Source organism: Vulpes lagopus, chromosome 8, assembly GCF_018345385.1.
Source record: "Vulpes lagopus strain Blue_001 chromosome 8, ASM1834538v1, whole genome shotgun sequence".
Taxonomy (NCBI): domain Eukaryota; kingdom Metazoa; phylum Chordata; class Mammalia; order Carnivora; family Canidae; genus Vulpes; species Vulpes lagopus.
This window is the reverse complement of record NC_054831.1, coordinates 72,159,283-72,174,350: the sequence shown is the minus strand read 5'-3', so window position 1 is coordinate 72,174,350 and position 15,068 is coordinate 72,159,283. Positions and strand designations below refer to the sequence as shown.

The 15,068-nt window shown below is 38.0% G+C and overlaps 1 protein-coding gene across 2 annotated transcripts in view; it reads left to right on the top strand.

Moving 5' to 3' along the window:
• PRPF18 (pre-mRNA processing factor 18) overlaps window positions 1-15,068 on the top strand; it is a 50,707-nt gene that overhangs the window by 25,516 nt on the left and 10,123 nt on the right. For both annotated transcript variants that reach the window (XM_041767388.1, XM_041767387.1), the window contains 5 exons: window positions 3,032-3,178; window positions 4,772-4,840; window positions 7,100-7,240; window positions 7,366-7,437; window positions 9,787-9,942. In XM_041767388.1, the coding sequence (XP_041623322.1) occupies window positions 3,032-3,178; window positions 4,772-4,840; window positions 7,100-7,240; window positions 7,366-7,437; window positions 9,787-9,942 (585 nt within the window). The remainder of the gene's footprint in view (window positions 1-3,031; window positions 3,179-4,771; window positions 4,841-7,099; window positions 7,241-7,365; window positions 7,438-9,786; window positions 9,943-15,068) is intronic.

Below are 15,068 nucleotides of genomic sequence, written 5' to 3'. Positions count from 1 at the left end.
TTATAAAATATTTTTTGGTCCTCAGAGTTTGTAACAAACCACCCTGAAACTTAGTAACTTAAGATAATTTATTATCTGTTACGGTTCTGTAGTTTGGGGGTAAACTGGGAAGTTTTTTTGCTTGGAGTCTTGCATGTGATTGCAGTTAGATGTGGACTGTGGCCAAGGTCCACTGAAGCCTCCCTTGGACTGGCCTTCCAACTGCATAGTACCTTAGTGGTTTATCAATGTGACAGTGTATGTCAGAATCTCCTTTTTATTTTTTATTTATTTATTTTAAAAATTTCCTTCCTTTTTAAAGCTGAAAAATACTCTCTTGTATATATGGATCACATTTTGTTGATCTATTTAGCTTCGATGGACATTTGAGTTGTTTCTGCCTTTCAGCTATTGTGAATAATGCTGCTTTGAACACAGGTTTATAAATACTTGTTGGAGTCCCTGCTTTCACTTCTTTGATGTATACCCACATGTAGAATTGGTGGATCATATAGTCATTCTCTGTTTAACTTTTTCTTTTAAGCATAAATGAATTTCAAAAATGTTCTTCCATTGTAATGTTTACAGCAATTTTTAAAAATTTTTTCAATCCTGTTTAAAACCATAACTTAAATTCTTAGTGTTTTTTGTAATGCTTCATTGTATCAACATTTACTTCTTTTCTATATCATAGTTCCTTTTTTTATCAAGAGATAGTAATAAAATACTAATGTGAGCTGTTAATATGTGATTCAGTGTTTCTACTAGTCATGTTTTATTCCTTGAAAAATTTTCTAGCTATTAATTTATTACAACCTGCTGCATTTTAATCTTGCTCAAGCTTGTCCCAGATAACAAAGAGTTTATTTGTAAATTTTTTAAAAATTGAGGTGTAATTGACACACTGCGTTAGTGATTTGATATTTGTGTATATTGTGAAATGCTTACCACAATAAGTGTAGTTAATATCTGTCACTCTACATGGTTACAATTTTTTTTCTTGTGATCTTACTTTAAGATCTATCCTTAGCAACTTTTAAGTAGGCCATACAGTATTAACTGTAGTCACCATGCTGTGTATCCCTGTGACTTCCTGTGACTTATTTTATAATTGGAACAGACTATTTTAAAACTTAAGTGTGAATGCATTCTAAGCTCTACATATTTACTACTTTTGCACATCTTATGTTTTTGATGTCACATTTTACATATTTTTCTTATGCATCCTTTAATTACTGTAATCATAGTTATTTTTACTACATTTGTCTTTCTAAGTGATCAATCTACTACCTTTATATTTACCTATTCCAGTGAGATTTATACTTTCATATGTTGTTACTAATTAGCACCCTTTTCAGCTTAAAAAAGGTCCATTAACATTCTTTGTAAGGCTGATTTAGTGGTGATGAAGTCGCTTAGTTTTGCTTGTCTGAGACTCTTATCTCTCCTCCAGTTCTGAATGATGACTTTGTGACGTAGAGTATTCTTGGCTGGAAGATTTTTCTTGCAGCACTTTGAATATACTATGCACTACCCTCTTTTATCCTGCAAGATTTCTGCTGAAAAATCTGCTGATAGTCTTATGGGAGTGCCGTTGTACACAAGTGGCTTCTATTTTGTTACTTTTAATATTCTCTCCTTGTCTTTACCTTTTGATATTTTAATTAGAATGTGTCTTGATGTGGGCACATGTAACTTTTTGAGGTGATTGCCATACATTTTCACAGCAACTACACTATTTTGTATTTCTAGCACTGAAGGAGTCCATTTCTCCATATCCTGGCTAGCACTGCTTATTTTGATCGTAGCCATCCTTGATGGGTTGGAAGTGGTCTCTTCGTGCATGCTTGTGTGTGTGTGTGTGTGTGTGTGTGTGTGTGTGTGTGTTTTAAGATTTTCTTCATTTGAGAGGGAGAAGGAGGAGCAGGGGGGAGGGACAGAGGGAGGAGAAGCAGACCCCCTGCTGAACAGAGAGCTCAGTGATGCAGGGCCCAATCTCAGGACCCCAGGATCATGACCTGAGCCACCCAGGTGCCCCCTTATTGTGGTTTTGATTTGCATTTCCCTAATAACTAGTGATGTTAAGCATCTTTTCATTTGCTTATTGGCCTTTTACACATGGTCCTCTATTCAAGACCTTTGCCCATTTTTAGTGAAGTTTGTTGTTATAACAGTTCTTTATATATTCTATATATCAGTCGTTATCATATTAGTGACTTTTAAGTATTTTTCCCATTCCACAGGTTATCTTTTCACTCTTGGGTAGTATCTTTGCAGAAAAGTTCTTAATTTTGACGAACCCCAACTTATCTATTTTTTGTTTTGTTTTGGGGTTTTTTTTTTTTTTTTTTTGCCTGTGCCTTGGTGTTGCGTCCAAGAAATGATGGCCAGATCCAGTATCATGAAGCTTTTCCCATGTGTAGTCTTCTGAGGGTTTTATTGTTTTAGCTCTTAAATGTACATCTTTGAACCTTTTTGAGATAGTTTTGTACATGATGTAAAGTATGGGTACAGCTTTAAGGCTGCTTCTCTTTTTATCAAATGGTCAGAAACTGGATTTGAATAGAAAGTGGAATTTGCTGGTTTATTAGAAATCTAGTGAAAGCCTAGGATGTAGATGAGACACCAGTTTCTTACTATTGACTTTGCTGAATGTTAAAGAAATTCAGAGTAGTTGTGGTGAGGTTAGACATTTTAAGTAAACTGGGAAAATGAGTTGAGGGCTCTGGTGGATCCCTGGTCACTTGCACTAGACCGAATTAGAAAATTCCAGCATTTAGGAATATTCTCATTTGGATCACACACATGCTTTGGTTTTCTGAACAGAGTAGCTATTGTGTATACATTCTTTTAAATCTATTCGTTATAATTTTGACTGGACAGTGATGATAGCTGCATAATAAATTGAAATCTTACTGGAGTCTCTAGTTTTTCTAAGCACTTAATTCCTTTATAGAAGAAAAAAAAAAGAATTGTACTTATTAGTAGTGAAAAATCTTAAGGGGAACATCAGTGAAATTTCATAGTAGTTGTATTTTTTCTCCTTTCTCAGGGGTTGAGGAATGATCTGAAAGCAGCTCTGGATAAGATTGACCAGCAGTACCTCAATGAGCTTGTGGGGGGTCAGGAACCCGGAGAGGAAGACACACAGAATGATTTGAAAGTTCATGAAGAAAACACCACAATCGAAGAGTTAGAGGTAATCTCTATACCCACCTGATCTCCTTACCCCATCACATCTTTCATTCCCTGGGGCAGATGCTTGAGTTCACCAGATGGTTCCGTTTAGAGCACACTACTGTGATCTGTGGGCATTACCAAGGCCTTTTTTTTAATTTCATGTTTTTACTTATTCACTCCCTTTTCCCTCATTCTTCACTCATACTACCTTCTATCCTTCCCTCAAAAGTAATTATTCTGGTATGTTTGTGCGTCCTTTTATTTGTTGGTGGTCTTGTAAAACCAGTAGTGTTTTGTATGCTTGTGTTGTTAATAGACATAAATGATATTATGAAATTCTTCTTTCTTTTGTTTTTTTAATTTTATGTTTCTTTTTTCTGCTTGGCACTGTATCTAAGATTCATCCTTGATGCTTTTTGTATATCTGAACCTGCGGTCTTAACTGGTACATAGTAGCATTTCATACTTTGTGGCATGCACTGCCTTTTACTCTCTATTCCCTTGTAGTGAGAGCTGGGCTGCTCCCAGCTCCTTATTGCCACGCACAACTTCGTTATGAACAATCTTGTACGTAACCCCTGCGGACTCAGAAGCCGGATGGCTGATTTATATGTATGTGACTTGTCCAAGTACTCTTATGTTGCTCTCTAGACTGGCTGTACCAGTCTACATCCCTGTCAGCCGTGCATGTGTGCCTTTTATTCCCACATCACTGCCAACAGTTGGCAGTATCTTGCTTTCTCATTTTTGCCAGTGTGTTGAACATGGAGTGATACATGTAATCATAATTAAAAAACAGTGTTGTACTGTCTAAATATCTACCTCAAGCACAAATTAATGGCTTAGTTGAAAGCTTCTTCTTCTTAAGAAAACCTAAACTGTTATTTTTCTGTTTCTTTTCATTCCTGGCTGCACTGTCCATGAGATCACAGTTGTTTTAATTGTGCTCCTCCTCCCACCCCACCAGCACCTATATCTGGACCCTAAATTTGACAAAAATAGTGTGAGCAACCACTTCGGGGCTTTTATTTTTCCTTTTTTTTTTTTTTTTTTAAGGATTTTATTTACTTATTCATGAAAGATACAGAGAGAGTCAGAGACAGGAGAAGCAGGCTCCATGCAAGGAGCCCGATAAGGGACTCGATCCTGTAACCCCAGGATCATGCTCTGAGTCGAAGGCAGATGCTCAACTGCTGAGCCACCCAGGCATCCCATGGGCTTTCGTTTTTCTTAAATAGCCTTATTGAGATACTCACTTATTTGACAACTTACCCATTTAAAATATACAATTCACTGGTTTTTAGTATATTTGCAGGTTGATGCCCATCATCATGACCTAATTCTAGGACAGTTTTTTTCTCTTGAAAATAAATCTATCCATTAGTTCCCTAAGCCTCTTTTTTTTGTCTTTTGATTCATAGAAGATAATTTCTCTAAATCTTAATGACCAATTGGTGTTTTCTTATTTTTTTTAACTTATTTGGAAATTCTTTCAGGTTTTTTAAAAACAGAAACTAGTATATGTAATAAATATTCGTGTTCAGAATGGTGTTGAGAATATCTATTCAGCTGTTGCTCTTTACTAATGAATGGAAGCATTGTTTTTCTGCAGGCATTGGGTGAGTCTTTAGGAAAAGGCGATGATCATAAAGACATGGACATCATTACGAAGTTCCTTAAGGTATGTGATCTCAGAGTGGGAAAGGAGGAAGACATTTGAGTTGGTTCAAAACTGGTCTTTAATTTTTGGATGATGTAAGGATTAAGGACAGGACAGGGAATCCCTCAATAAGCATGCTTTGTGCATACACATGGTTCATGGTATTGCTGTGCACTGGTATATAGAGGTTACTCAAAGGAAACATATATTTACTTCACTGTAGCACTTTAAAACTGACTTGTTAATGTAAACACACAGAGAAGAATCACAGCAGTGGAATGAACAAAGAGTGTGGGGAGTTGAAAAATTTTTTTAAAAAACCCTCCAGGAGGGAGTGCAGTGAGAGGAGAGTGTTCCAGAAGCTTTTATGAATGGTGATGACAGCAAGGAGAGGAAGGAGGTAGGGAGACCTTGGCAGTGGCAAAATGCAAACACATCAGCAACCTTTCAGAGACTGTTCATTTTCAGTTCTACAGATAGCTGCAGGTTCCTGCTCTGGTGAGCTCAGTCCATCTTTCTCAGCATTTCTTGCTTTACTTGGTTAGGGAGAGTGTGTGCAAATGCCAGATTCATTTTAGCATTTACTCACAAACCATGTGTGTTCAGGCCAAGAGATTTAAATGTAAGAAGTGCTTTCTACTTATTAACAGTTTGAATACAGCATATTAGTCATCAGGATCCTCAGAGGCTACTTGTAGGTAATGCCACTAGGGGGGTATATGCTCTGCCAACTTCCCTGTTTACCTACTGATAGAATCCGTGCTCTTGATGCCTTTAAACCCTAGGGGCACCAGGGTAGTTTTCCAGGGCAGGGTGGAGGGGTTATAGTTTCTTTTTCTTTTTTTTTTTTTTTTTTTAAGATTTTATTTATTTATTCATGATTGAGAGAGAGAGAGAGAGGCAGAGACACAGGCAGAGGGAGAAGCAGGCTCCATGCACCGGGAGCCCGACATGGGACTCAATCCCAGGTCTCCAGGATCGCACCCTGGGCCAAAGGCAGGCACCAAAACGCTGCGCCACCCAGGGATCCCTATAGTTTCTTTATTTCTGTTCTTTGTTTTCCTTCTTTCTCCTTTAGTCTGGTGCTTTAATGGGAGTATTTAATTGAATTATCATCTCTACTACAAAAATTGAAAGTCCAAATAGAGGCATACCCCATTTTATAGTGCTTGGTTTTACTGTGCTTTGCAAATAATGAAGTTTTCTTTGGTGTTTTTTTTGTTGTTGTTTTGGGTTTTTTGTTTTGTTGTTGTTGTTGTTTTTCAAATTGATGGTTTGTGGCCATCATCTGTTGAACAGGTGTATCGGCACTTTTTTCAATAGCATTTGTTCACTTTGTGTCTGTCTTTTAAGTTTTCGTGATTCTTGCAGTATTTCAAACCTTTTCATTATTACTGTGTTTGTGATGGTGAATTGTGATCAGTGATTAGGACATGAAAACTCAGATGATGATGAACATGTTTTAGCAATCAAGTATTTTTTTAAGGGGAGGGAAGGGGAAGAGGGAGAGGAGGAGAGAGAATCTCAAGCAGGGGTTCCATGCCCAGCGTAGAGCTTGACACAGGGGCCTTCTCTCGTGACCTCTGACCCTGAGGTCGTGACCTCAGCTGAAATCCAGAGTCAGATGCTTAACTGACTGAGCTACCCGGGCAGGTGTTCCAACATTAAAGTATTTTTCAGTTAAGGTACATACATTGGTTTTTTGTTGTTTTTTTGTTGCTGTTTTTTGGTTTTAGACATAAAGCTATCATATACTTAATAGTTTATAGTATAAACATAACTTTAAATGCACTAGTAAACTAGAAAATTCATTTGATTCACTTTATTGTGATACTTCATTAACACAATGGTCTAGAACCAATCCTGTGGTATCTATGGGGTATGCCCCCTATGTATTATAACAACACATATGGTATTACAGTGAATAAATCTAGGTGGGTTGAATTTTAGTAGAAATACGAGTAAAAGTTTATTTCTGTTGAAAAATTACCTTTGGAATTTGATAGTCTTTGTTAGGGGGAAATTGATTATCTTTGAGCTAGGAATATGTGTATATTCTACATATCTATGTAGAATAGGGAAGTTTGTGACTTGCCAAAGGCACTAAAAAACATACATGACAAAATAAGCAGAAATAGTTCATTAATTAAATATTGATATTTTAATTAGAAAAAATTTATTCTGAAGATGATAATATATTGTTCAGTATGTTAGAGAACTTTTAAACTTTTTGAACCACTGGGGGGCACTGTCGTCTAAATTTACCCATTCTTTCAACAGTTTCTCCTGGGTGTTTGGGCTAAAGAGTTGAATGCCAGAGAAGATTATGTGAAGCGCAGTGTACAGGGCAAACTGAACAGTGCTACTCAAAAACAGACTGAATCCTATCTCAGACCTCTTTTCAGAAAGCTACGGAAAAGGGTAAGTTTCCTTGAAAAATGCTTTTATTTAACTGAGTTTTTAAAAAACAGAGTATAAAAAATTAGAATAAATGCAGTCTGTAACCATACACAGCTTTCAAAAATATTCTTTTTTTTATTTTCCAGAATCTTCCTGCTGATATTAAAGAATCCATAACAGATATTATTAAATTCATGTTGCAGAGAGAATATGTGAAGGTACATTACCATGCTGTCCATCAGTATCACGATTATGAGCTTATCTAGGTTGTGGTATAATATGTTCATTTGATGTGGAAGTATTTTACACAGGAGCTTTAAGAATAAATGTGAAATGAATTAGTAAAAAAACAAACAAAAAAACCCTCAAACCTTTTATTTTCTAAATCATTGACAGCTTGATTATTAAGGCATTGAGAATAAACTTTTCTGACCACATTGGTTTTTTTAGTCATTTTTAAGGTAGGTGTAAAAATCTTCAGAGCATGAACTGGATATTGGCAATGTTCATTTCATGAATGAGATTGGATTTCAAAGATTGTTCAAGATTATGGCTTGGAACAAATTTTCCCATAGAAACAATGTTATGTAGATTAGTTTCCCAGGCCAGTTATAAAAGCCTACTTAATCCGTAATATAGCTAAACTATTGTACTAACGATACAATGGAATTTCACCACCCTTTATGCTTGTATGAGAAAATGTTCCAAGTAAGGTTGCCAGAATTTATCTCTCCTATTTCAGAACAGCAACAACAGCAGACCCCCTTGTTAGGGAAGACTTTTCCCTTTGCCTTTGGTGTCTTTAGTCCTGAATGGGCTCTAGGAGGTTGCAGCAGTGGGACGAGCTCCCGTGTCCCAGCACTCCTGGGGTGGAGTTCAGAAAGGGGAGTGGAAGGCTGTCAGTTTGGTGCAGGGGAATGTAAAGAGAATGGCCTGCTGTACCAGTAGTGGGGCTTGGAAATGTGCCTGTGCGTCTGGCCCGTAAGCAGACTCTGAAGAGGGAAGCTTCTAGTAGTAGTGGCTCTCAAGAGTGTAGGACTAAGGAGCTGCAGTGCAGCTGTTCCACTGACCCTTCCAGAACAGTATATGGGGCTCTGCCAGAAAAGCAGGAGTGCCAGTGCTTATCCCTGTGCTCCTTTGAGTATCTGTACTTAGAGGGTTAGCTGGCATTCCCGGTTGACAGGAGCCTTGTGCTAATGAGGCTCAAGTAGTGATTTTACTCCCTCTGAGGTCTAGTTAGCTTTGTCAGAGCAAATGTTTTTGTTTTACGCCCATAAATTTTATTCTTGGGTAGTTTCTATTAGTTGCATGGTAACTTAGGAAAGGCAGTTGCCTTGGAATAGGTAGATATGGTCACCATCACTGCAGAAAGATCAAGCCACTTGTCTACTAGCCAGCATGCCTTCCCTTTTGTTACTCTTTGCATTTTCATATTTGAGAAGCAAGTGAGTTTATTTTGTGTAAACTGCAGAAGAACCAAGAGACTTTAATAACCTATTTGGATAGCTTTCTCAAAAGATGTTTGGGGAAACTAAATATTGGAAATTTTATCAGTTAATATCCAGTGTTAAAATTGACACAAATCAGAATCTGTGATAAAAGTGTGTAATGTGCTCTTTTAAAATTAAGCCTTATAAAACTGAAGAGAGCAAATTCAAATTTGTCTTCAGGGTAGAAAATGATCTTCCAGGTAACCTATTTGTAGCCCCTGATTTTTAAAATCAACTCTACATATCAATCACATAGGAATTTGATTTTTGAAATTAAAATCTCCTCAAGACTTGACTGTATGAGCCTCTCCAAAGTTCTAGGGGTCTTTCAGAATTTACTTGAGTTCTCTTTTATTCTTTTTTCCCCCTCATAGGTAGCCAGGGTTGGTTTAGAAAGAGGGCCATTTGTCTTGATTGGTTTCTATTTTTTACGTTTTGCAGCTTTTATTTTAAGGTTCTTGGCAGGTGGGAGGGGTGGAGGGGCCAAAGTGAACCGATCTCATCCTGTAACTATTCGACTTGAGGGTTAGTATTTAATCTCTGTTTACACATCTGCTGTGGACCCGGTGTGATAGTCCCAGCTCACAGAGCCCCCACTGCTTTCAGAGGCCTGCACTGCCGTGCGGGCAGTGGGTTTAGTCGGCAGTGGGTTTAGCAGGTTGGATCGTGAAAAACCAGTTGGCCTCCATCTTGTACTTGTGACCACCTGTGGAGAAGACTGGGTCTAAAGGACACTGAACTAGAGTTTTTGTCAGTGCATCAAATTACCTACCTGGTAATTCCAGATCTGAAATGCATTAATTTCCAGCGCACAAAGGCTGCAAAGGAATGTTTGTCTTTTTACTCACAGGATTAGCTTTGGTTTCTGGTTTTCCACGGACATTTGTGGTCTGGGGCAGGGCAGTCTATCACCTCGTTATTTTAATTTCTTTTGTTTGAATAATGGGAATGGTAATACTTTCAACATGCTCAAGAGATGGATGAAAATTATGTCACAAAGGGCTGTGAAATATTTTACAAATTGGGACCAACCCAGTATTTTTTGCTTTTCTGATCTCCTGAACTTTCTTTTTTTAGGCTAATGATGCTTATCTTCAGATGGCCATTGGAAATGCCCCTTGGCCCATAGGTGTCACCATGGTTGGTATCCATGCCAGAACTGGTAGAGAAAAGATTTTTTCTAAGCATGTTGCACATGTTTTAAATGATGAAACACAGCGGAAATATATTCAGGTAAGCAACTGGGAGGGAAAGAAATTGCTCTGGAGGTTAACATTATACAAATCCCAAAGTGTCAATTTTGAGAGCAGAAGAATTAGAGCAAATTGGATATAGTATGCTAGGACACAAGTCCACTTTTTGTAAACATGACTTCACGGAATTAAATAGAAACCTTGTAGTTTCATACATGTCACCAGACGGGGTGAGGTGTTGTGCTTTAATTACTTTAGCATTGAAATAATACTATTTCAGTTGGCTTTGGGAGTTTAGTGAAGAAGGACTAATTTAGACCATTGAGTAGTAAGTCTCATTTTGTTACTTTCCAGAAAGATTTATTTAACATCTACTGGGCTAAAAAGAAGGTATGAATAATAATAACCTGGCTTTAATCAACTGTTAATTAAACACTGTTAATTGATTTTCAGCAACATTTAATGACCCTTCTCGACATAAGAGGTCCAAAGATTTGGTTAATAGTTTATTTTCTTACTGTCCTTTGTGCCTCGCATAAACTCATTTGCATTGTTGTTGGGTAAAACTTTTCTCCTTAGTGAGGGGGAGAAAGTCAACTGTTATCCCACTCTTGCCAAATTGTCAAAAATCCCAGACTGTGTCTGTATAATGACTTGTGCCGGATGTTAATTCTAAAGTTTGAAGATGATACTCAGGAAGTTTACTTAAAATGTAAAATTTGCTTAAAATGCGTAACATGCTTTCAGATTTTGTGCCAGAGAACAATTATTACCATATTCATGAATTATCTTGTTATGCGATTTCAATTCCAAGTGCTGAAGATTAACTTGTGTGTCATGCTTTATGCCTTATTCATATATATTAACATTTTCAAATAGGAGTTCAACTTGACTCCCTAATATGAATTGTAGAACTTACAGAGTTCAAATATACTTGTTGAGATTCAAAGGCCTTTCCATTTTTTAATAACCACCAGTGACTGTATTGGAGGCAAAAAGCTTTTATTTCGGTGGGGGGAGGGGAAAGTCGAAAGTCGTTTGGTGTTAACAATAGAAAATGGTTTCCGGTGATTAAATTTGCTAATTGTGTTCAACTGTACCATGGCCAAAGCCATAGTGTCAAAGTTCATCTAGCTATATAAATTGGTTGTTTTTGTATATATATATAAATTGTTTTAAAGACAGCTTTTTGTTTTGCAACAATGGCATGATTCCCATTTCCCCACAAACTTATTTTCTTCTCAAAAATATATCTAGCATTTTTAAAGGTTTCTGGTTTACTTTTGGAAGCTATATAATGACCTGCTCTTCTTACATTGGTCTTCCTTTTTAACTGTTACCTTCCCATTAAAAAAAATAAGTAAATCCTCCTTTTTTCCCTAAGATGATTAGGGAAAATTGGTAAATATACTGTACTTTAGAAGGATGTTTGACTTAAGCCCAATAATTTTCTTGTGGACAGATGTTCATATGATAATACAGTCAGGTGGATTCATAGCTGGTTGAGTGCGGGATGCCACAGAGTATTGAATAATGGGTCCATGTCTATCTGGGTGGATGCTAGTGAGATGTCATGGGGTTCTTAGTCACCTCATTGCTGTCCTGTTAAACATTTTAATGACTAATTTGGTTGACTTTATGGAGAGGTTTATCATATTTACAGACAACAAGGGTAGGGTGTGTGTTAAGGTAGAAAAGACATTGGCATTCTAGAAGTTCTTGGCTGAAAGAAAAAAGATTCTAAAAAAAATATTTAGCAAGGATGAAAGGAAAAATTGAATCCAGTGGCCCTGTTGCTTGAGTATATAGTCTGAGCAATGCATATATGAGGAAGGATTAGGGAATTGAGTGGGCTATATGTGCAATAAAATTAATAGTATAATATGGCCGCTACAGGGTCTAATGAAAGCTTATGCTACATTATTAGACATCATAAATTTAGTATAGGTTCCACAAGGTATAAGAACATAGTTCAGTGTTAGATACTCAGAATCTAGAACAGTACCTTAGTTAGTGGTGGGTGCTCAATAAATATTTGCTGATTGAATATTGTATAGGACAAGAAATGTGAAAATCTTATTCTTTCTGTCATCCTTGAAAGAAAGGATACTTTTGGTGGGGATCTGAGCAAGAGAGCTGTGGATAAGGGTGGAACTTTCTGGCAGAAAAGGGGGTAAACTTGTCCTATAGTTAAGAACCAACTAAGGTATAGGAAGGCAGACGCTTTTTTTTTTTTTTTAAGATTTTATTTATCCATTCATGAGAGAGACACACACACACACGCACGCAGAGATACAGGCAGAGGGAGAAGCAGACTCCATGCAGGGAGCCCGATGTGGGACTCGATTCCAGGTTTCCAGGATCAGGCCTTGGGCCAGAGGCGGCACTAAACCACTGAGCCACCTGTGCTGCCCAGGAAGACACATTTTTAATCAGCGCAAGGAAACAATAGTTTTCTTTTTATTAAATGTTTATTTTTGGAATACAGATAGACTTACGAGAGGTTGCAAAAATAGGACAAAGAAGCTTTTTAACAGAAGTGCCCTGAGACTGGAGTAGGGGCGCTGGGAAGATAAGAGGGAGCTCCCCAGCACTTGATATTTGCAAGCATCAGCTTAACTGTTGCCCTTTTTGGTCCTTGGATAGCTTTCATTCTGCTCTGCTGTTTTCCCTTGCAGCCATTGATTAAACTTAAGGTTATAAACTCACATGCCCATGACTATCAGTAGTGAGTGAGCTGAGCGTTAAGGAAACCTGACCCTCTGTGTTTTATTTTCCTGATTTTCATATTGGCCAAATTGAAGCAGTGTTTCATTTTGTCTCAACTCGTCATAATGGGACAGTGCAGGCTAGTGTGAAATGTCAGCTGATGTTTACCCTCAGTGGTGCCGGAGTCACTTCAGCTCGTTGTTCCCTTGGAGGAATATCTATCAGTGTTGCTCGATTTTCACTTTTGTAATATGCCAAAAATTTTTAATTTTTTCTAAAAAATTGTATGCTTCTATTTTTAAAATAAGAGATACCAAATTAAATTAGCATTGTGTAAGAACAAATAAAATGCTGATTTTTTATGTTTTACAATAAACCTATGGCTCTCAGCAGCTCAAGGCCAAAGAACACTGCCACTTCCATGTGAGAGTTTTATGAAATTCTTGGTGGCGGCAGATGGAGTAATTTGCCTTAGCAGTTTTGTCTTTTGAGTCTCCTTCCTGTTACTTCGGTGTTTAAGTGAGGTGGATTTGGACTAATCTTTATTTTATTTACTTATTTATTTAAAAGATTTATTTATGTGACAGTGTGCGCGTACACAGGTAGGCAAGAGCAGTAGACAGAGAGAAAGGGAGGAGACTCCTTGCTGAGCAAGGAGCCTGATGTGGGGCTTCGTCCCAGCATCCCAGGATCGTGACCTGAGCCGAAGGCAGACAATTGACCTACTGAGCCACCCAGGCTGCCTCTGGACTAATTAAAAAGAAACACTTTAAATATATTATTTGAAGTTGGAGTCAGGGGTTGACAAACTTTGTCTTAAAGGATCACGTAGAAAATACTGAGGCTTTGCGTTTCCCGGTGTCTGTTGCACGTCCTAGGCCCTGCAGCTGTAGTGTCGGAGCAGCTGGTGGCTGCGATCCAGGCAAACTCCACTTAGGCAGGAGGCCAGTGCCCATGGACCCATTTGCTGACCTCTGGTAACCACCTACCCCACACATCTACCTCAAGATACTTGCTGAATAGGTAATTGTGGAAGTCCTTCAGTAGGGTAACTATTTCTTTTTAAATGGAGATACCATAAACCTCAACAGTGTGCAAGGTGTACTAATCTTAATTGTACAACTCAGTGATTCTCCATATGCATCAGAATTTATCAAGATGGAAAACATCTAGATACAGAACATTTCTGGTGGCACCTCACAAGTTTGTTCATGCCTCTTCTTGGCCGAAGTCCTCTTGCCATCAAAAGTAACCACTCTTCTGACTTGTATAACTATAGGTTAATTTTGCCTATTTTTGGACATCATTTAATGGAATCTTGGAAGTATGGAATAATTCTTTATTTAGAAATCCTGAAAAAAAAAAAAAAAAAGAAAGAAATCCTGGTGAGGGGATGCCTGGGTGGTTCAGAGGTTGAGCATTTGCCTTTGGCTCAGGGTGTGATCCCGCAGTCCTGAGATCCAGTCCCACATAGGGCTCCTTGCATGGAGCTTGCTTCTCTCTCTGCCTCTACCTCTCTCTCTGTCTCTCATGAATAAACACATAGTCTTTTTAAAAAAAAAAAAATCTAAAAATTAAAAAAAACCTAGTGAGAAATATCTGTGTTAGGAAATATGGTCAAAAACAATTCAAGGGGCTTTTTTTTTTATTTGTACCATGATTTCATCTTGGGGTTTTATGCAAACCTCTGTAGAATTTAAACTGAGAAAGTTGTTTGAACTGTTCTCTTGCTCACAAAAATTAAACACACCGCAGGGAGAGTTTTTGTACCATGCAGATCAAAGGAGAGTTGTATAGTTTATTAGCTAGCCTCAAATCTGGGGTCAGATTTAAATTGGTATTAGTAACTTGAAGAACTTTGTTCTGCCAAATGCAGATGTAACCTTTGGCCCAGATTTGGGTAAAGCTGCTTCTATACAGATTATAGGAAGCTCTTGGTTATTGAGAGACTTTATAATTCAGTCATTTAAAGACATGTACTGAAAAGGTTCACCTCTTGGGCGTTCTTTACTTGTCCTTAAAGACAAGAAGGAAGAAAAGCTGAAATGGACATCAAGTGGCTGTTTGCTCTGCAGGTCTCCTTCTGCACCTTGTTCTTTGGCTTTTATGCACAACTTTGACAGGCTTCCTTGCTTTTTGGCTTTGGATTGGAGTAGGCAGTTTGAAGGACAGGAAGATGTTTTGTAGGTGGGAGAAAAACAGATTTGGGGTGTTTATTTCCCTGGCCTTCTCCCTATGGAGTCCCTAGGGCACCTTCTACCTGAGTCCTGTAGCTTCTCTCAGGGGGCCGTCTGCATACAGTTACCTTTTCTGGGCACCTGGAACCACTCCCCTTTCCTTGCCTGCTTCAGAGCAGGCTGGTTACCACTTCCCAGTATTGCAAGCCCTGGGGTACTGTACTATCTCTTGTTGGTCCCGAGTCTTGCCCATGCCCTTGTAAAGTTCTTGGAATTGCTA